This window comes from Cupressus sempervirens, chromosome 5 (assembly GCF_028749045.1).
Source record: "Cupressus sempervirens isolate cs-2001-9-10 chromosome 5, ASM2874904v1, whole genome shotgun sequence".
Taxonomy (NCBI): Eukaryota; Viridiplantae; Streptophyta; class Pinopsida; order Cupressales; family Cupressaceae; genus Cupressus; species Cupressus sempervirens.
In genome coordinates this window covers 323,775,959-323,798,576 of record NC_143122.1, presented here as the reverse complement: position 1 = coordinate 323,798,576, position 22,618 = coordinate 323,775,959, and the positions used below count along the sequence as shown (strand labels likewise).

Below are 22,618 nucleotides of genomic sequence, written 5' to 3'. Positions count from 1 at the left end.
TTACTTCTAGTTTTAAATAATTTCATTCATGTTTGTTATAGTTCCAGAATATTGAAGTTTTAACGAATTCTATTTGAACCATTTACATTCTAAAGGTCTTGGTGAAGTCATAGTACTTTCAGAATATTTCACCTATATACTTAATAGTACGAGTTAAAAGTTCTCCAAATATCCTGCCATTTGGACGACTTTCAGTGCATTTAAATCAGATTTTCTGCTATAAGCATTCTTGGACTTTAGTGATTGGTCCATGAGTAGGTGTGCTCGCCTTGGTTTTGTGGAGCCATAAGTGCAGAGGACCTGGATCGAATCGATCAGTCCTGTCAATTGTCCTTCAACCCATTGGAATCCCAATATTGAGTTGGCAAGGCTCATAGCATTCCAATCTGTGGTTTTGGGAACCAACAATATCGACCGAAATGCTTGACCAAATGTCTATTGAATGAAATTGTGGAAAGAATGCGGCTCAGTATGCAAAACATTTGATATAACGCCTCTAATAAATTAGTCATTATTTCTTGAATGTTGTGGCCATCATGTGTTTGTTCAAAAGTCTATCATGATGGTTAATGTTTGGTAATGACAACTAGAATCAGAATTACTGAGGATTCTTACAATTGGTGGCAAACTAAAGGCTAAGTATAAATCAAAAGATAAAAGAAGCCTTGTGTAGTTGACTTAAAAGGAATCAGTCCCAAACCCTGAACAAGGGACATCACATGATCTAATTATATAATAGTTGTATTATTATATATTATGTTAATATTATTGTTATATTAATAATCCGTTATATCTTATTATTTTAGTTTGTTCATTTATTTTATTATTAAATCCTATTTAAAAAAGTAGGGACTTCACAATTGGCATTGGGCATGGGACGCTTTTAAGGCATCCTCAAGTTCCCTGAAATGTTATAGGATGGGGAGGAGGCTAAAAACAAAGGGTTGCATCCTTAGGGAGTATTGACATAGACAAAAATGAAAGTACCCTCATATCATAAGACATAATAAACAATTTACATGTATTCATATGTATATCATATACATCATCTTTGCACAATTCTCCTTTCTATTATATTAATTTTCTTTTAAGCTCTTTATGTCTTACTTCTTACTTATAGTTCTCATGAAATGGTAATTGATTGAGATATTCAATATTAAACAAAGGCTTATACTCTTTTAATAAGCAATCACAAGATCTCCCAAAATTGAAAAAATTGAGAACTCAAAACAAAATAGAAAGTTGCTAAACCAACTAAACAACTTAAAAGAACAAAAAGTTGCGACAAACTAAATGATTGACTTAAATGGAATTTTTAACATTGCCATTATACTAAATATTACAATACTACTTTAATGTCCTCTTATAATGATCATTCTACCATCTCCTCTACAAAAGGCTTGACAGGTCATTTAGTCACTACATAGAAGGCTGACTTCTGCTCTTTAGAACACTCTGTGACGTGAGCTTCCTGCTGAGAACCTCCTTTGCTGGATTTCTGATCGGCCAACCGCTTTCTAAAAAATTCCTCATATGACCAAGAACAAAAAAACGTTTTAAGATCGTTTACTGGTGGAGACTTGTATTGAAATAATGAATCTTATGTGAAGATTTCAGATCTTCTTGAATATGTAAGTTCTGATTTATTTAAGCATATATGTGTGCGTGCGTGCAGATCTGAATGTTCCTGAGAATGTAATGCCTTGTTATTGATATATTTTCAGAATTCACAAATGCATATATATATATATATATATATATATATATATATATATATATATATATATATATATATATATATATATGCATTGAGATGTGTTTATGTAGGGTTGTGACCCTATGTAACCACACCTCAATACAAACCAATATAAATTAATATAAATAAATCTGTACATATATATATGTATAATCAGATTAATATACTGATTTATCATCAGATATGTATAAGAATACATATACATACTTTGGCTTCAATTTCCTTGAAGCTAATCTTCTTAACACTTTCGACCTGATGTGATCAACTTCTCAAAACTTTGAATTTTGTTGATAAAAAATTGACAATTTTTTTCGAACCATGATGTTGCTAGAAATCAACACCAAGATTTTGTGGAAAATCGATCAAGCCCTTGATGCAATGTTGAGATCATGCACAATTTTTTGAAAAAAATTGTCAATAACAAAAATAACTCTTGTACATTTGCAAGAACAATGTTCACCCTAGCAACCTGTTGTGAGGTTTTCACACCATCGTCCCAAAATTTTTGGGGACCCCCTTTTTCGAGCAAGCCTTGGCAATTTTCGTGGGTATTGAGAATTTTTCAGTTGCCTTAGCAAAATTTGGAGTTGTCTTGAGGTTTTTGGATTGGCAATTTTACACTTTGGACGCTTTCCGGCCAGGAGGGATTTGGTTTGTTTTCACATGGTGCGAAACTAGATTTTCCGGAACATGAAATTTCGTCCCTAGGCCTAATAGGTTTCAACAACATTTTTTCGATGGCTAAAATGATATTTGGTAGGATAAATTTGCAAATTTTGGACTCAGACGGAATTTGAAAATTTGATTTAATTGAACAAGCTTGAACATTTTCAAAATGAATTTTAGATTTAGTCGTTTTGGAAAGTCTTGAAAATTTTGGGTGAAAAGAAATTTTGATAGTAAAATTGAATTTAGAGCTTGAATTTTGATTGCCAGGAAAAGGATTTATTTTGTTAAAAAATTGAAATTATATTGCAAAATTGAAATTGGATTAAATTGCAAAGTCTCATTAATTTGGTTGAAATTTTGCTTAGAGGATTTTAGAAATGTATGGCAATTTGGAATTGAAAATTGATTTTGGCTTGCTAGATTCAATTTTAAAGATATTTTAATTGCCAAAATGTTGTTAAATGAAATTTTGACATCTCCTAAGCTTACTTTATTTCTATTTTGCAATTTTGGATCAAATTGGCAATTAAAGGGGTCAATTTCGCTAGGGGGGCTTAGTTATTTTTGTGTTTTATTTAAAACTGGGCCATTTTGGGGGGTCTAACTAAAGTTTTGTTTCCCTCTAGGCAGGTCAGCCCACTCAGGAGGTCAACAGGAGGATATAAGAAGGGGCTTCTCCCCTCTTATTTCCTCATTCATTTCCACTCCTTTTGTTTGGTGTTGAGCGATTTTCCTCCAGCTGGGCGAATTTCTCCTTGAGCAGCGATTTTGGCTTGAGGATCTCCATTTTTGGGCAGCAAATTTCTTCCTAGAGGCTGCGCAATTTCTGCCCTAAGGAAAATTTGTGGGTAAAGATCCGATTTTAGGCAAGATTGGATGATTTTTGGAGGTCTGATTTTCTGCCCTAGGGCAGCGATTTTTTTCCTTCAGTTAGGCGGTTTTGTTTGGTGGAGAGACAAGGTGATTTGAGGTCAGATTTTTTTGCAAGTATGGGCAAATTTAGACGGAGAAAATTGTGATTTTGAGCAGACTTTTCTGCCCTAGGGCAGCAATTTTCCTTCTAGTTGGGCAATTTTGGCAAGGAGGTCGAAATTTGGTGAAAGGAGCAAATTTTTGCAAGTAATCCTTTTGCTAGGGCATCACATTTTGGAGGAGGATTAAATTTGAAGAGGCCCGATTATTTTTAGAGGGCAGATTTAAGGTAAGGATTTCGCTCATCTTTAGAGGTGAAGACTGGTTTTAAAGGCGGATTTTATTTCTTGTTCTCGCTTGGTTCGTTTCCCTTATCTTCTTCATGCATTATTCACTCACCACTTCGTCATCTCCATTGATAGGCTGAAGTTGGGAGATAGTGTAGATTTCATGATAGGACATTTGGAGAGGTAGAAATAAGCTAGACCACCATAGGAAAGAAGTTGGGAGATATAAGTGTAGTCCATCCTAAGGTAACAGAGAGGCAAAAATAAGTGGTAGTCCCACCCCTAGGCCGGAGAGGCGATTATAAGTGTAGAGATAGGATTTGGAGAGGCAAAAATAAGTTAGATTCCATCGATAGAAAGAAGTTGGAAGATTTATAAGTGTAGTCCATATCATTTAGAACGAAGAGGCAGAAATAAGTGTTTAGGATGGTGGATGTTAGTACAAGCAAGAACCCAAAGGGAACGAATAGCAAAAAAGACAAGGAAGACATGATGCCTAAGACTACCTTCTTCTTGAAAGTGAAGCGAATAATTGACACTAATATCGGCACAGTGAACATGGTACGGTTGAAGGATAGATTGAAGGAAGGACAATCCTCTATGGCGAAGAAGATCTACAAGAGAGGAATTGTACACGCGGCAACTTTCCCTCGTGCCTTGCCTTGTCTGGAATTGGTAATGGAGTGTGCATCCTAGTTTGATATTGTAACCAAGCCCATTGTTTTTGATGAAGGGAAGAGAGTGTTGGCTAACATCATTGGACAAGTGGTCGAAGAAGTATTCAATATTCCCCAACATAAAGGCATGATAGTGGTAATGATGGATCAAACAACCAAGTTCTTTCAGGGTAATCATGATGCCTAATTCATTCATCCAAAACAGAATTGGTTACACGAAGGCAAGAAGGGAGTTACCAAGTCGTCAAAGCTCACCAGGTCAAATTTCAAATTAGAGTATGGCGATCTTATTGTACTTCTCAACCGAATCATGGACGTGGCTCAAGGTATGCAATTCGAGAACTGGATGTATTATTTTATTGATGAAATTGAAAATGGAAAGAGAAAATTTGATTGGGCTAGAATTATAAGTGAAAATTTAGAGTTGCAACTAAGGACAATACAAATTCAAAATCAATTCTACATAGGGTCCTACCTTTTCTATCTGATTGCGAGACTATATGAAAATCTTGGACTTAAGGCCTTAGGAGTAATTGGCAATGGGCTGGGGAAATGTTTGGTTCATGAGTGCTAGCCACAGCTTCATTTGCACAACACCAAAGATTATATGATGTTTTATGATGCCTTTGCTATGAAGATGCGAAGAATATTGCAAGGGACACTTGCTAGGAGGCTTTCATTAGAAGCGGAAGCAAAAGTTAAGAAGTATGGGAGTTGGCTCATCCAATTTCCACAATTCACATATATTAGAGTAGCAGGAAGTACAATTTGTCCCAAGAGACTTCCATGGTACCCACCCGACATAATAGTTTTGATGGAGTTGGCCAGGCAACTTGAGCATTATGACAAGATGATGAAACTTAAAGGTGAGACAGGGATTACCTTCTCATTTGGAATAGGCAATGATACTTGCCCCAATCCTATCGCCTTTGCAGTTGCGGAGGAGGAGTTGGAGCGGTATCATCTAGGATGGTATAGAGCAAGACAGGGATTCGATCCTAATGGTCTTACCAAAGCATCTCACGAAAACACATTCAAACATATTCCTACTATAGAAGATTTTTGGGCCAATGCACAAGATGACTTTCATGTGAGGAAGCTAGCTTTCTCAAGGTTGTTAGTGGGCATGATGAGGGTAATCAGATGGAGAGGCCTTAATATTCTTGATCAGATGGAAGATGATGAAAATGTGCTAAGGGAAGATTATGATACAATGGATGGAGTAGAATTGGGTCTAGTGGATTGGGATGATCATCAGGATCCTTCCTTAGAGGTAGTCACAAGGACAATTGATCTACACCTTGAGTCATGGTACAATGAGAAGTTAAGGCAACTACAAAGTTGGAAGGTACACCTTATGAGAAGATGAAATCGGAGAAAGAAGGTCTAGCAAAGTTAGTCAGAGAGAAAGGTGGGGGCAGTAGCCAACAACAAAGAGCAGTTAAGAGCAAGAAGAGAAATTTGGAGGTGGAGAAAAATAAAGAACATTAGGAGCCTCCAACAAAGAGACAGAATGCGACAACGTTAAGGGAGAGCATAATTGAGGCTAGGAGTCAAGAGGTTAATACAAGTGGACAAGGGGTCGCGTTAGAGGTGAGCTCTGATTCGAAATCAAGTGGTTACAGTGATAGTACCGAATACTCTCCTCTCTCGGAGAACCAACATGGAGATGATATGACAGTCACTAGTGAAGAAGAGGATAGGCCAGTTGATATTGAGGAAGTAAGCCAGGATCTGGAGGCTCTTGGCGATGCTTTGGTAGTTGAACCGAATCCAACTTTGGGGAGATGCACTGCACCACTGTGGTTAAGGCAAATGCTTATGCCAAGAGGCAACGTGGTGACTATCCGAACAGTTAAAGATATTCAAGGGTTAGTGGAAAAGGAAGATAGTGAGAAATAGACACAAATTGTAGAAACCGTGGCAAAGGTAATCAGGAGTGATGATGAGGGTCACCGAAAAGTTTAGATTGCTATACCAAAGGATAGCAAGGTAGTTGATGAGATTGTAACCCAAGAGTATGAGATAGTAGAGCATGACTTGGGAAGAACCATAGATGACATGGAGTGTGAGGAGATCTAGGAAGGCATGGTTTCAATTAGAGAAAGGTTGAGGAAGGCAAACGAGAGGATTGTAAAGTTGGAGGCCAAAAACAAGTATTGGAGAGATTTCCAACCTATCCAACAATTGCATCAGGCAGCCCTTTCGCAAGACAACGAGAGCAACATAGAAGAAATATCGGCTCAGCCGCACAAAATCAAAGATTGGATCAGTGATATAATTCAAGATGGGCCAGATTCCTTGCCTTTTTTATCTCGACATTCAGGTCATTGGTGGCTATTAGAGACAAATTCAAAACATTTGAAGGGGAGTGGAAGGATTTCCTTCCAGTCAAGGACTTAGCCATTCCTAGGCAACGGGCAGTTATTGGGCTACCGGAGAGATATTTGGAGAGAGCCAAGTTGGTGGATGAGGGAGGAATGAGTACGGTGGAGTCTTGGTATGTTGCATTGACCATCAGATTGAGGATACTTGAAGAGATACAGAATGATATTGCACAGCACAGCCTAGACGTTGACACTTCCATTTCAACCATGATGAGCGATGTTGGGGTTGCACTTGATTTTGAAGATTTCAAAGAGGAGAACGTCAATGAGACAGAGTTTGGATCGAGATTGGATGAATTGGGAAAGGTTGTCATTAGGAAGAAGCATTTGGGCACCCTTGCCTCCCTCAATGCCTTTATCGGATATGCGAAAGAATATGAGAAGGATCATGAGAAGACACTGTAGGCAACAAACAACATGATGAATTTAGCTGAGCTCAAGATGAAGCACACGCCTTGCCCTCCCATGAAGGAAGTCAACGACAGGCTAGCCAAGTTCATTGCTTTGGCTAAGAAGATGAAAGAAAAGGGTAGAATTATATTAGAAGATCATTTGATGTAAGCCCAAGTGGAAAATTCTCCTTTATTCTTGGGTAGGATAGGTGTCTGATTCTGATTGGCTACCATTTTGGAGCCTTCTCATTGGTTGCCACTTTTTCTTTTTTTTCATTGGTCCATTGATGAGGTGGCGTCTTCTCATTGGCTGATGGGGTGGCAACCCTAGTTAGGGTTTTTGGGATTTGATCTGGATTGTTGATTTTGCCTCGTAATCTCTACTGTTGGTTGTATTTTTGGCCCCTATATAAGGCCATTTTGCCTCATTTGTAAAGGGTTCAAGAAAATTGTTGCCTAGATAATACCAAAATTGCTTCTCTTATCATTGTTGTGTCTTGCATGGTGATTAAAGAACACTTGGTGTTATTGCATGGTTTCTACTTCCAGTGGTTGAAGAAAATTGTTGCTTAGATAGTACCAAAATTGCTTCTCTTATCATTGTTCTGTCTTGCATGGTGATTAAAGAACACTTGGTGTTATTGCATGGTTTCTACTTCCAATAGTTAAGGTTAAATTATGTTGAAGTTGTTAAAGTAGGTTTTATTTCAAGAAAGTTGTTAAGCAAGAGTAAGAATAGATGGATAGTTGCATGGTGATATTAGTAGATGTTTGATAGGGATCAATAAACTAGGCCACTAGCATCCTAGCGGCTTGTTAGGAAGCCTTGCATGGTAATCTAGTCTTTTTCCCTTGAATCATTGCATCTATGGAGGTAGCGTCATTGCATCTATGGAGGTAGCGCCATTGGTAAGCCTTCATCAGATTTGATCCCTGTCCATTTGCTAATCTTTCCATTCATAGGAGTAGAAGTAAAGCAACAAGCAGTTTAGTAGTTGGAGTTTTGAAGAGCAAAGCTTGAAGTGAAATAAATTGGAAAAGTAAATTGAGAAAGTCAAGTCAATAAACGTTGCAAAGCTAGATTTCATCACCATCACAGCAAAAGTTCAACATCCTTGAAAGAACAACATAAGTCGGCCTATGTGATTAACCAACAAATCACATTAATATAAATGAGTTAGCATCCACAAGTTAAGGAACCTTGGAGTTTTCTCATGTTCTTCATGAGTATTTACTTTTCAAGAGAGGGTTGAGTGTTTGGTATTCAATATCAAGTATTCAATTGCTATATGTTATGTAGTGTTACAAAACTGACATCGACACAACCCCAGGTGCAAAGCAAAAAAATCTGCAAGAAAGAAGAATTTCTTTTGAAAAAACTAAACAATTCCCTTTTAGTTGTACATTAGCGAAATCATGATATTTGGGAAAAAAGTGCAAAACCCTCTGAGATAAAAAAGCCTAGCAAGCCTCAGTCACAATAACAAAAAAACTCATACAGATAAGAAAAATTTTGTTTTTTAGTGAGAAAATATTAAAGAAATCTTTGTTTAAAAAAATCACCAAAAACCGAAAACCCTCAAACTTGTTTAAGAATATTGAGAAAAATGGCCAGCTATTTATTTATTGATAAAAAAATAGAGCAAAAAATCTTATGAAAGTTTGCTTACGAAATGTTTAGAAAAACCCACAAATTTTGTTCTTAAAAAAATCCACCAAAAAAATACCCCATGGCTTTTGTTTTAAAATGTTTGGGCAAAAAATTCTAGATACCAAAAATGAATTTTTGTTTTGATCGGTAAGAAGCTGAAGCCAAGATCAATTATTAACTAAGTTACCATATTTGGCCTTCTAACATCGAAATCGCAAATCGATTAGCCAGAGATTCGTATTCGGTTCGAAGTCGACTCCTAATCACATTTTTCCTAACAAGTTCAGCCAAAGGGTCCCTGTTTGAATTTGTAATCTTCTGCAGTGAATATGGACAAGTCAACATGCGCCCAAAATGGATTTTGGCGAATTTCAAAGGAATTTCGTGAATGATTTTTCATTAATAAGTTTTATTATAATGTTTAAATTTTTTTTATTTTAACGGTTTAACTTTATGCGGGTTTTTCTTAAGCTCGTACACATGCAACATTTTCCTTCTACTCACAGGGGCTCTTCTTCCGCTCACACAAACACAACGTTTTCTTCTCACATCTCATCAACATCAATGTTTTTGTGCAGCTCATCAACGATGTTGTGCAGGCGATTTAGATGTTTTTGTGCATACGATTTTCCTTACAACCATCAGCGTTTTTGCTCCCCGCCATAGCATTTTTGCTCACACAACTGTAACTGCTTCGTAAATAAGGTATTCTGCTGTACGGCTTGTGAGAGTCCTGATAACTATTACTTTTCCATTGAAGTTTGCCACTCCTATGGATGGGTAGTTCAAGTTATGTGCAAGAGTGGGTTTAGAACACATCTTGTGGCATATCCCATCAAGTTTTTAAGCTGAGCAGGTATGGCTCCATTGTTGCACAGGAAGTTTATCATGTCTTTCACATTGTTGTCATAAAAGAGCCCTGGGTTTAATGCTGCCACTGGATCAGTGTGCCCTGATCCATAATCAAACGTTCCTGTAGAATTCCCAAATGGACTTCTCAAAATGGGATTGTTGCTCTTGTCGACCACTGATGCTACTCCACAATTAACAAGAATATAATTAATCTTTAATTACTTAATGCATAATATTCACATGTAGAAACAATTATGGACAATTTATATATATATATAAACTCTAAAAAATAAAAATAAAAACTTGTACGGATGAACCCAAAACAAACCTGAACCTGACCCAAAAATAAATTGAGTGATTTTTGAACTAGAATGTCGAACCCGCATACGAACCAGAATCCAAACTGGCAACTTAGATTATTATTATGTGTTGTGATTAATTATTATTATTTATTAAGCTCGCGTAGATTCAAACACAAGATCTCCCACATAAGAGGCTCACAATTTACTGCTGTGTTGTAGGCTCTTGTCTTCACCAAAACTCAATTTTGGCTTTGATACCATGAAATGATAATCTTTGAGATATTCAATGTTAAACAAAGGAGGAATATTCTCTTAAGAAGGAATTATACGAGTCTTTCCATAATGGAAACAATCAAGAACTAAAGACAGAGCAAAATCTAACTCTAAACTTAATGAATTGACATTTACTAAAATCTGATTGACTGACTGAAAAGAAAGTTGCTATCATGACTATTATACTGAATATTATTATTTTACTTTAATATCTCATGCACAGTCTTACTCTTCTACTACTATTCTATTTCATATTAATCTTCATTATATATATATAGGACATGACCTTTACAATGTATGACTTGTCTATAAGGGATGCCGTTTTGGCTAGAAGCTCCATAAACTCCTCACTGTGATTTGTGTTAAGATATTTGCCTATGTTTTGTTGTTGGCATATTTCCTACTAATAACATGACCAAGAGGATACAGCTGAAACAATGTTTAAAAGTCCACCTAGATTTACAATGCATATTTCTCAATAAAGCTACCATTTTCTAGGATTGGTAATTTTATTAGATGAATTTGTAATCTTAGTTTGCAAACTTGAGAATATCTTGGCATTTTTTCATATTTTGTGAAGTGTTTGACATAAATCTTTTAGCTAGTATTTTGATGCTACTATGCAATTGAGTACCACAATTTTGATGGATTAGGGACATTGACATAAGCACAACATGCAGAAATTACAACTTTCATATGAATTTTCTTCATGTACATATCATTTGAATCAATCAAATAAATAACATGGAACCCTAATGCACATGTACTCAAGTGCACCATACAAATTTAATTCACATTTCTACGTAACCCTAATATAAATGCGAATTATACAAGTCTAATCATATTTATTCCAATTTAACTTGAGGAAACAATGTTCTCCTGGGTTGCTCACATATGTGTGAATTAGATGGTTAGAACTTAGGATATCTAGGAGATCAATTATGAGGGTGACAAGTGGCATCTTCAGAATGAGAGATGGACAATTTGATAATCTAAAAGTTTTTAAATTTGGAGAGAAGAGGACTTTTGCCATTCAATTGTTGATCTACAAATTTTAGAATTGTAAATTTCGAGAGAAGAAAGAAGGGAGAAAAGGCTGATTTGAGAGGAAAAGCTGGAAAAGAGTGGTACATTGAGTTGCACCAACCTTCTTTAAGTGGTGGAACTGATTTGAGGTAGGTTTCATGACATGTGACTAGGTGGTGTGAAGCCATGGTGAATTTTCAGTGTTTGCAAGATGTCAACTTTAAAGGAAAGTAACCCATGAGATCTGGTACCTTCCGAAAGAATGCAAATTTATTGGTTTTAATTGGGTGTTCATGAAGTGCTCCTGATGGCAATATTGAGAAGCATAAGGCATGGTTTTTTGTGAATCAGTATCCACAGGTGGAGGGAATTGATTATCGAATGGAGAAAAGCAGCTTTAAAAGAGCAATCCCAATTCTAGTCCCTCTGCTATGCTCTGTGAAAGTAACTTTCTGATGCTTCGTCATAAGTCATCATATATTTGGTCTGATTATAGTTATATTTATGCATTGCTTTCTTCCATCTTCTTTTGTGTCTGCTAGTGTGCTGATTGTATTCCGTACGATGCCCTATGGCTAAGGGTTGGGTTTCCAAACACGAATTAAAAGCAAAACCACAAAGTTCAGATTCCACATTTTATTAAATGTATACCTATTTAATAAAAAAGGTAGGAATATATCATACATACATACGGGTATTGATTTTAATATGAAACAGGTACCCATTTTGAAACTGGTAACTCGTTCTGATATAATTTTGAGTACATTGTTTTAAATGCAAGGGTTCGAGATTCACTAGCTATAATGTATTCATTTAAATTTTCAACCTTGACAAAGTGTAAGACAATGTTAATCATTTTTAGTTTATCTAAGCAAATATTTAAGGTTTTCTAGAATTTCTTTAGAAGACATTGGGGTTTTTACTTCTTTAGAAGAGTGATTAGTTTTAGAGTGAAGACTGATTTTGGAGTTGTTTATGTGTTAGATTGCTATTTTCAGTGGTGGTTGTTTTTTGTATGTTCTATTTTTGGGCAAAGAGTGATTGGCCTTCTTAAGTGTTAGTGAAAAGTTCTGTTTATTAGTTTAAAATGTTCTGTTATAAAGCATCTTTCTTTCTTACATTTTTGGTAGCTTTTAGCGGTTGTTTCAATACAATGATTATGGGACTAATAGTTATTATCATTAAATTCCAAAAATTACGCATTCTTTGTAACCTATAAATAAGTGTTTTCAACATAAAGATGGTCTCTGATAGTTGAAATCATGCTTATGCTCTAGAAATTGTCATGAAGTAACTAGTTTGTTAAATTCATCGATGAAATGAAAGTTAAAGAGCAGCATTAGGCTTTATATTAACACTATGATTCACTTTTTTGTTAATTCTGTGAGCTTTTAAATGATTCATGTTCCTGGAATCTTACATTGTGGATGTGCTATAAACAGTTTACTTATTTACTTGTGTGTGTGGGCTCCTGGTTTCTGGTTTCGGATAGTATTATTTGTTGCTTCTAGTTCAAATCATTGTTTCATCTAGTTGCAAGTATTTTGAAATATAAAAGAATTCTCTCTTGCAAGAAAATAACCTTACATCTCTTGTGTTCATTCCTCAAGATGGAAAAAGATTGGAAATAATTTCATTTTTATTATTTCCCATATGTAAATCCACTTACGAAAGTCGTATAGTGTGGACAAGTTCATAGTTTGTTTATAGCTCCAAGTCTAGGTTAGTCTGGTTTTGAAGAGAAGTTTATCCTTGCATATTGTTCTATTTTTTGTATTTTTATAGTAAACAAATTTTTGGTACTCACGTGGCACATGAGTGACTGAACATTTTATCTTGCCACTTAAGGTTATCCTTGCATCCTTCTTTTGAAGCTTTTTCATTCTGGCGGATAAGGTCTACATCAGATCATGAAGGAAGGCAAGGCTTTCAATCGTGTTTTAGACACTCAATCAAGCACATGGAAGTGGAGGTAGTTCTTCATTGACTGTCCTTAAAATTTGTTAAAATGTTTACAGCATAAGATAAAAAGCCTCTTTTAACAATTGGTGATAACCCATACAACAACAATGATACTCCTCTGCTTCATCTATTGTGGGGAGATCATGTTTGTCCTTGAGTTTGTTCAAATGATGTTTTGTTTAAACATGGATCAATGAGTTTTTTCACAATTTTTTATGGTGACTACACTCACTACCTTGATGACCACATCGTTGCAGCGTTTAACACTTGTATTAGTAGGTGACACATGGACCTTATGTAGTTAGAATTTTTGTTCAGACCTTGGTTGGAGCAACAACAAATGGTTCCAACTTCCAACATCTTGTTGCAGGTTTGAAAACTAAGTTTTTCTAATGTTTCAAGTGAGTTGAATATGCTCACATCTTGCTTGAACAAATATCGAATGCAAGGAAAGAGAATAATGTGAACATGGGAGAGTGCATCACATGATTCAATTGCTTGTCAACATAATAAGTGTTACTTGGAAGCCTTCTCCAAGGATCCTCTTGAGTTGTTTTATTAATACTGGTTAAACCCAGTTGGATTGTTGAATTAGAAGCAGCTCATGAGCTAGCAATTAAGTTGGAAGGCAGTATTATACATGGAAGATACAAAAGAAGATGGCTTGACTAATGGTTCAAAGTCAACGTATCGTTTACTCATATTGTATAATTGACATTGATTTCCATTGATTTCATCGGTAGGATGCATGTTCGATGCCCCAATATTGTTATATCCGGAAATGTAGTATTATCTGCTAGTTGTTTTTGACAAACTCGTTGACACTTTTTGAACGTTACTTCGTTAGGCTCCTGTCCCAAGTTTCCTACACAAAAGTAATCTGTCAAAGAAACACAAAAGTGAGTTCATTCTCTTTTTGTTGTAATTATGTCTTCTTTAAGAATAAGATTTGCCTATGGAATATTTCTCAAGCCTTACCAAATACTTAAAACCTATCAAGTTGGCAAACCTTTAATCATTGCTCTGACTCTTGCATTAGTAATCTATCCAGTATGTTTCCTGAGTGTGCTGAGTGAACACACAGTGAATAAGTGAGTCATTTTATAATAATACTAAGCAGATAGAATATGCTAATGGTAAGGAGATCTTATAATTGGATAAAAAATGGGTTAAGACATAGGATTATCTCACTGTTTATGGGATTATATTCATTCCATGTGGCTGCCAGCTAATGACTCTTGAAACTCAACTATTGTATCTACTATCAACTGTCAAAATTATGTTCCAATTTCGTGTTTGAAACTGATCATTCAGATCACATTAAATTTGAACAATATATGTGACAAGCCATGTGAATATGTTTGATTTTCATTTTCTTGGTTGGAGTTCAAATCCTTAGTGGAGATGTTCAGTGTATATGGGTAATTTCTATTGTTATCGATGAGATACTCAATGTACACTATTTGTCTGTAAGCTTACATGTAAACTTATGGGTAATTTCTATTGTTATCGATGAGATACTCAATGTACACTATTTGTCTGTAAGCTTACATGTAAACTTTTACTGAACTCTTCAGCCATTATATGTATTTCTTACATATACTAGATACATTCAATCACATTTCCTTTCATCTCTGATCCTTTTTTCTGTAATTGTATAGTATTTATGGATTTATGCATTAGATTTATATTGTTCTTCCTTATGTCAAAACTATGACACATGCAAATCTACATATTTAATTGAAAATTTGTTTCTTCATACAAGCTCACAGATTGGTTAAACGGTAAACCTACTCATAAAGAATTGACAAAAAAATGATCCAGTTTTTCCATTGTGTAAGCATTTGGGATTTCAACCAATGTTTAATCCAATGTCATCTCTATGTTTTTCTTCATGCATAGTTATAATATGGTTTTCTATTTACAGGACATCTAGGTTGCCGGTTTGGTTTGTTTTTGGAAAAGCATCGCTTGATGTTAGGGATTGTGCAGATCGCTTATTGGAACTTTCATCTTCAATTGAAAAGCCATTGTTGGTATGTTTACATTTTTCTTTCTAAGTATATGTTTAATCAGTAACATATAATGATTTCACCATTCTTATGTTTAACCTTACAGTTATTTTATGTTCTACCTAGAAATGAGAAGTTATCTCATTCTCTTAGGATATGGTAAACATAGTGAATGCATATTTTAGGATATGGTAAACTTAATTGTGAGCAAGGAAAAGGGATCTCTATGTTGAAGTAATAGCTTTGGTTGGATCTGATATAAATCCATGTGCGCACACACACTGCACGTGTGCCTGCGCACGCACGTGCACACACACATGTAATTAACTTCCTCTATGTACTTTTATCTATTTCTGATCATGCCCAGATCGGGCTTCATGATATGAATCAATCAATGAGTTAACATTCTTATCTGCTTGAAGCAAGATCAACCATCTTATTTTCACGCAGTGACCGGGTTTGAGAACTATACATTGATAATATTTATCTGCAATACTGTGTATTAGTATCCATATTGACCGTCTTGCTCGAGCACAACACTCACCATGAGTTTCTCCCACATTGGCGATTTGTAAACATAATGAAATTGTTTGTTGTATGATCGGGCGGTGGTTAAAGTATTAACTAATAATAATCACCACATAGGGTCATGACCCTACGTGGCAAAAGCCATGTAAGGGTCATGCCCCTACGTGAGTGTAAATCACAAGACCATAAAGCAGTTGAAGATAAGGCAAGAATAGAGATCAAACTGATGAAATGGCTCTCAAGAACCCAATATGATGATATCCTCAATGTTTTTAGAATAATATCTTTATTATTTCTTATTTAGTGGTCACTATTGTAAGTTATGTATTAATTTACAATTGTTTTTTTATTACAAACATCGTCTTTTGTAACTCTATAAATGATCGTTTAATCATTCATTTAATTCATATTTTATTTTACCAACATGGTATCAAAGTATTATTAAAGTTTTTTTTTGAAAAATTTATAATTTCTTTTTGAAATTATTCGGGCTTCAATTTTTCAAAATTTTTCAGGTGCCTAGGATTTTATGAAATTCTTTTGCAGAGTTCATTTGTATATTGAAAGGCCTTTTTGTAGCATTTTTTGGACGCATTTTCGTTGACACCTATGAAGACAGTGATTTCTCCAGTAAACTCGACCTAGTAAAAGACAATCTTCCTGTTTTTCTTCTGATTTGTGGCTGTCATTTTATTTTTATGGCAATTTCTAAGCTTGTGTTCTTTAAAAATGTGTTTTTCTTGTCAAATCCATGGTGATTTTTCAGTAATCCAGCTTTTGTAATGGCAATTTTTTGGCTTGTGAAGCATCCTCGTTCTTCATTTGCATCTGCAATGACGACTAGATTTGCATCTGCAATGACGACTAGGCTTTTCTGCGACAGACATTCTTTGCGGCTCAGCTTGCGATTTCAGAACTCGATTTTCTTCAATAGCTCGTGGCTTAAAAACAAAATCTTCTTCAAAAATCTGTTGCAGATTTTCAAGTTTTTGTCATTTTTTCAAATGTTTCGCAGACCTCGATGCTACTAGAATAGTATCTTTATTATTTCTTATTTAATGGTCAGTACATAAATATTAAATACTTTCTAATTCACATTTGTTTCTTTATAGAAACATTGTCTTTTGTAAACTCTAAATGATTGTGTGATCATTCATTGTTAATTTTACTACTAGAACAGTATTTAAAATTGCTTTTTGAAATGATTTGGGCTTCAATTTTTCAAAATTTTTTCAGGTGCCTAGGATGTTTTCAAATTCTTTTGCAGTGTTTGTTTGTATTTTGAAGGCCTTTTTTCTAATGCTTTTCTGTATGCATTTTCATTAACACTTGTGAAAACAGTGATTTCTCCAGCACACTTGACCTAGTAAAACACTGTTTTTGTGTTTTGCTTCTTACTTGTGGTCATCATTCTTTTTTTTTGGCAATTTAAATTGTGTTTTTTTTGTCAAATCCAGGACAATTTTTCAGTATTTCGGCTTACACGACGGCATTTTCTTGGCTTATGAAGCAATCTTGTTCTTCATCTGCATCCGCATCTTAGAATGTCTGGGGTTTTCTGTGGGAGACATTCTCTGCTCTCAGCTCACGATTTCAAAACACAACTTGGTTTGAATAGCTCGTGGCTCAACACAAAAGTTTCTTCAAAAATCCATGGCAGATTTTCAAGATTTCGTCATTTTTCAAGTGTTCTGCAGACCTCTTCAGCTGACTAGGATTTTTTCAAAAATCTATAATTCTTTGGTTGGGATAATATTTAACTTACACATTCTTTGTGGGTTTTTCACAATGATTTTTGGGTATTCGTCAATTTTTCTGGGTCTACCAAAAACTTGTACTTTTGGTTTTGTGTCACCTGTATTTCATATTTCTTGAAGTTTGTACTTGAATCTGCCACTGAGCATTACAATCCATGCCTTGGGTTCCATAATCTATTTTTTTGCCTTTTTAGAATTTCTCTTTTTTCATGCCTTGCAAAATGTGCAGATGGCATCTTTGACCAACATAATGTTGGAAGGCAATCAACGATCCAATAACAAAAATTACAACACATGGTAGCAATGAATGATGACTATCTCTGGATATTGTCATCTCAATGAGCTTATGTAGGGTAAACAGTCTCGTCCTACTGGACATGATTAGGATAAGTTTGACAAGTGCAACAAAGAGGCAGTCATGCTTATCAAACTTTAAGTTATTGCTGATCAGCTGCCATAATTGCCATTTGACAACTACATAGATTTGGACTATTTTGAAGGATTCCCATGACATTAGATACAAGTCGTGCGTTTTTCTTTAAGAACCAACTATTTTCTATCATAGCAAATATGTGTATGTCCTTGCAACAACATCTGACGAAGATTAAGGACATGATAGGCTAGAGGCCATTGGTTAGAAAATGCAGGAAGAGGATTTGGTAGTGATAACCATAAAGAGTCCACCTAAATCCTATGAGCACTTCATCAAAACACTCAACATTATTGCAATGAATGTTGACTTAAAGATACTATATTTGTGCACAAAACTTTTGTAGCAAGATTGTTGGAAACAATAGTTTCGTAGTAGTGTTACTTCATCTTCCTCAGGAGAAGCTTTCACAGTCAAATCCTTTCACAAGGGTAAAGGAAAATCTCAATCACTTTGTAGTTGACTTGAATCTTTGTAGTATTCAATCAGACTACTTGTGACTATGCACACTCAATCATTGAAATCTCCAACATTGCAACATCCTTTCAATCTGTTTGCTGTTTTCTTTTCTTTCTTACATTTGCAACCTGACTCTGATATGATGTTGAAGTATAGGATTGCTGCAATTGTAATAATACTATCATTTTTCTGTGTGTTCCAAATGCAGATTGAATGTTATATAAATATGTATAGAAGAGACATGTCTCTATGGTTATTTATAATTAATCATCAATTAGATATTAACACACACACACACACACACACACACACATATATATATATATATTGCATATATAATAATAGATAATATATATAATAAATATGTACATAGATATATGATGGTTTGTTTAATTGATGATTAACCGATAAGCATAGGGATTATCTCTAGGTCAATTCAATCCAACTGAGGCTACGACATTAACAATATCAGATCTGACTTATAATGGAAGGAAAGTTGGCACAGAATATTAGCTTTTATTTAAAAAAACAATGCATGGTTATCTAACACTTTTTATACATGCATCAGATACCTGATAGTTTCAAATATAAAATACAAGATACTACCTAGTTTGTCTGCTGAATGGAGGTGGCTAAACTCACAGCCCTCTGCTTCATTCAGGAATCATGAAGTCTTCGAAGATCCAGTCTCAATAGCATGGTTGATGTCTTGGTATTTAACAACCATCTGTACTTAAGATATCGGATTTAGTTTTCAAACAACTGGTACCCTGCATAAGTCTTTGGTCAATTTGATTTGATAAACAATTTGTGTCTCATATTTGAGATGCCCATAACTTGATAAATTTTCACATTCAAATGCATTCATTTTTAATCCCGAAACAGTGTGAAATTTGCAATAAGTATTGAGAAAACACTCAGAAGCTTATTCTATATTTTTATTTTTATTCTCCTCTTTCTTCTGTTAAACAGGTTCTCTTTGGGTTGGAGTATGCCTATGCAATGGGAAGGCTGAAAGAGGAAATACGTACAATTTTACTTACCAGAAATAGATCAATTCCAGAGATCAAAATTGGAGAAGCTTCATGCTCAGAGATGAATCCTTCATTACCCGATGCTGATAGTATTGTAGGGGAAGATGGAAGCAAAAGTTCAAGCAATGCGGCAGTTGATAGCGATCATCCTTCAGGTGGCAGTGAAATAGGGTTTCCCAATGAGCTGGCCGATCTGAATCAAATTGGAAGATTGAAGCATGCCTCTGATTATCATCTTGGTGGCTTGAATTGGGAGCTACCCAAAGATCAGAAAATGGAGGACTATCACCTTGCTTGGATTGGGCAGGAAGGTCCAGCTCTTGCAAATGTGATGCTTACATACAATGCATGTGGTGTAGGTAGCCTTTACTGCCACTTTTATATTCCTTTGGTTTTATCATTTATTCATTTGGAAATCTGTCTCAACAGTGTAGAATTTGTCTTATACTATGGGGCTTGCTTAAGTTATCTATGAAACTGATTCTTATCTGCATTGAAATCTGATGTCAACAATCCTTACATCTCTAATCTCTGAAACCGACTGATGGCTTACACCTACCTACATTTACTTTGACTTCAAACAACAACAGACTTAACAAGTTTTGTATTACGATAATGACAGTAACCTGAACAGAAAACGAGTTTCTATAACAAAACATATTGGTGACAGGAACTAAGAACAACTGAACTGATTAAAAAGCACTACATTACAAGAAAAGCTAGGAAACAACATTATCAATCATCAATACAAATAATGCATACCCAAACATAAACTTTATTACTGCAACTCATATAATGATGATTACATTCAATGACAAATGTCTTCATTAAAATATGTTGGCCATACACAGTTTGGCCAGCCTCCTCTGCATTCCACCATGTCTCTGCAACTCTTCAATGTCCTTGTGCTTTGTTCATATCTCTGAACACTTTCTCTGCTATTTTTCACTTAGATCTTTTTGCAGGCCTTCTTAATTTTAATACTGCTCTGCTCATTCTGCTGCCCTCCTAATCTTCTAACTCTAATCAAAGCATCCTCTTCTCCGTTGGGCAATGCCCAGTTCCACATCTCTTCCTTTGTTGCCGACTCTCCAGACTTTTTCTCTTTTCCCTGCTAAAGAAATGACTGTTTCTCCTGATTTTTCTTCCTCTCTTTCCATCATCTTCTTCTTTTTTCCTTTATCCCATTCTTTTTTATCAACCTTTGTGTGTGATCTTTCTGTTTTATGGTTTCCAGAATAAACCATTACAATTGGTTCTCAAAACTACCTAGCCTATGTGGCTGCTGGGAATGTTTTTTAAGTCTTACATATCATTTTCTAATGATAGTTGCTTAATGGCTTTGTTAGTCAACTCCACAAATTCGTTTGTGCATAGACCTTGGAACAGCACCTCGTTGCTAAATGATTGAAATGCCTTCCTGCATTTAATCTGATTTGTTGATGCTCCTGCACTGTGGTCATGGATCAGAAATTTATCCTCTCTATACTTTTTCTTCCACTTCATTCAGCATCATTCTGGACCTATGGTGACATTTGTCCAACATTGCTGATCCATTGTTTGCTCTAAACTTCTCCAACTTCCTTCACCAAAGTTCTCTCATCCAGAAATTAATATACGAATTAATAATTCTCACAACTTCTTCCAATTTCTTATCCACCTTATCCATCTTTACATGCTTACATATTTCATACATACTTTACATCTTTACATACTTACATACTTACAGACTTCATATTTACATACTCTTATTCCATCCTAAGAGGATCCACCCACAAAGATGAACTTGAGACTCTGTATAAGGTAAATTATCTATTGCCGAACTTAAAAATCAGCACTGCTCCATATATGATGACAATTGCTGTCCCACCTATAATTTGAAGTTGCTGTCTTATTTAGATAGTCACTGCGCTTGTTTGTAATTCCCATGTGATGGGATAGACTCTTGGCATTGATGTTTCCTATTTGTAATTTTCATCTTCATACCGGTTGATACATTGTTGAATGAACTTCCTGATCCATTTCCTCCTATTCCATTCCAGGTATCCATGAATAATGGTTTGCCGTTTGGGTTGAATTATTTTAATTGTTGACCGGGTTTCTGTTTCGCTGGGGTTGCTGTTCAGTCTTGCACCAGTTTTGCAACAGGCTTATGATTTGACTTTCTGGAATATCTCCCATAGCTTTTATCATCTCACTACCATTATTGTTTTTTTCTGTCTAAATGCTAGAAATTACAAAGAGTTACGTCTCTTATCAAATGTGACTTTAGTGTATTTAATTTTATACAATATGCTTGATTAATATAACTGTTTTATATCTTAGTTTTACAAGATTTATACATATAATTTTAAGATTCATTATTATTATAATTTATATTATTATATTATTAAAATTAGCAGCAGGTTATATTATACTCATTCTTTAACTAATTATGTTTGTCAATAGATAATTTAAACTTACCTAATTGTACATGTTAATCATATTTGGTCTAATATTTAAAATAATAATAATTTTTTGGATCAGTTTATTTAATTATTATTTGTTATTTATCACTTATATAATAATTGTTATTCAGTATCATATTTTAATGTTATTATGTATTTATTTAATTCCCTTCGGAATAGGGGACATTACAATGTACGAAGACTTTTTGAGTTCTGAGAATTAAATGATGTACTTCATCCTAATCAAATTTGACTTTGGTGATTGCTTGGGTGGGGCAAACAATCTTGGGGTGGAAAGAAATGTAATGTCCCCAACATGGAGCCAATGAATTAATAAAAGGGGGACGAGTTGTTTTTCTGAAGAATTTAAGTTCCTTGTTTCAGTCATGGGTGTGGGGCCAGTTTTAGTGGCATCTGATTTGATTTTCTCTCTCAGTTGAGGTATTTTCATAGCCAAATCACATGCTTTAATGACAAGGCAGGTGGGAGTGCAATTTGCCTTTTTTCATTGATTGATTTCCTAAGTTGGAAAGAAAGAGAAAATCTGCTTTCTCAGATCGCTAAAAATTGAAAATTGATTGAAAGTGGATAAAAATCAACACCCAAAAGAGCTAAATTGAAAGGATTTAAAAGGGATAAAAAAGTTTCCTTTCCATTCACTACAGGCTGCCTTGCGAAGTATTGCCATTGCCATTAAGTAACACAGCATGAAAGTGTTCCTTATTACAAAGCAATTGGTAAAAATACTAACTTGTTATAAACAGTGATCAATAGATCAATATATACAAATGAATAAACGATCGTT

General features: G+C 35.0%; 1 protein-coding gene across 2 annotated transcripts in view; it reads left to right on the top strand.

Moving 5' to 3' along the window:
• Positions 1 to 22,618, top strand: part of LOC149555970 (diphthamide synthesis DPH2 family protein) — a 118,042-nt gene that overhangs the window by 36,477 nt on the left and 58,947 nt on the right. The window contains exons 2-4 of one of the 2 annotated variants that reach the window (XM_089830096.1): positions 13,033 to 13,156; positions 15,074 to 15,182; positions 19,305 to 19,725. In XM_089830096.1, coding sequence (XP_089686222.1) covers positions 13,095 to 13,156; positions 15,074 to 15,182; positions 19,305 to 19,725 — 592 coding nt within the window. In that variant the 5' untranslated portion in view covers positions 13,033 to 13,094. The remainder of the gene's footprint in view (positions 1 to 13,032; positions 13,157 to 15,073; positions 15,183 to 19,304; positions 19,726 to 22,618) is intronic. The other variant, XM_089830095.1, reaches the window with a different exon arrangement.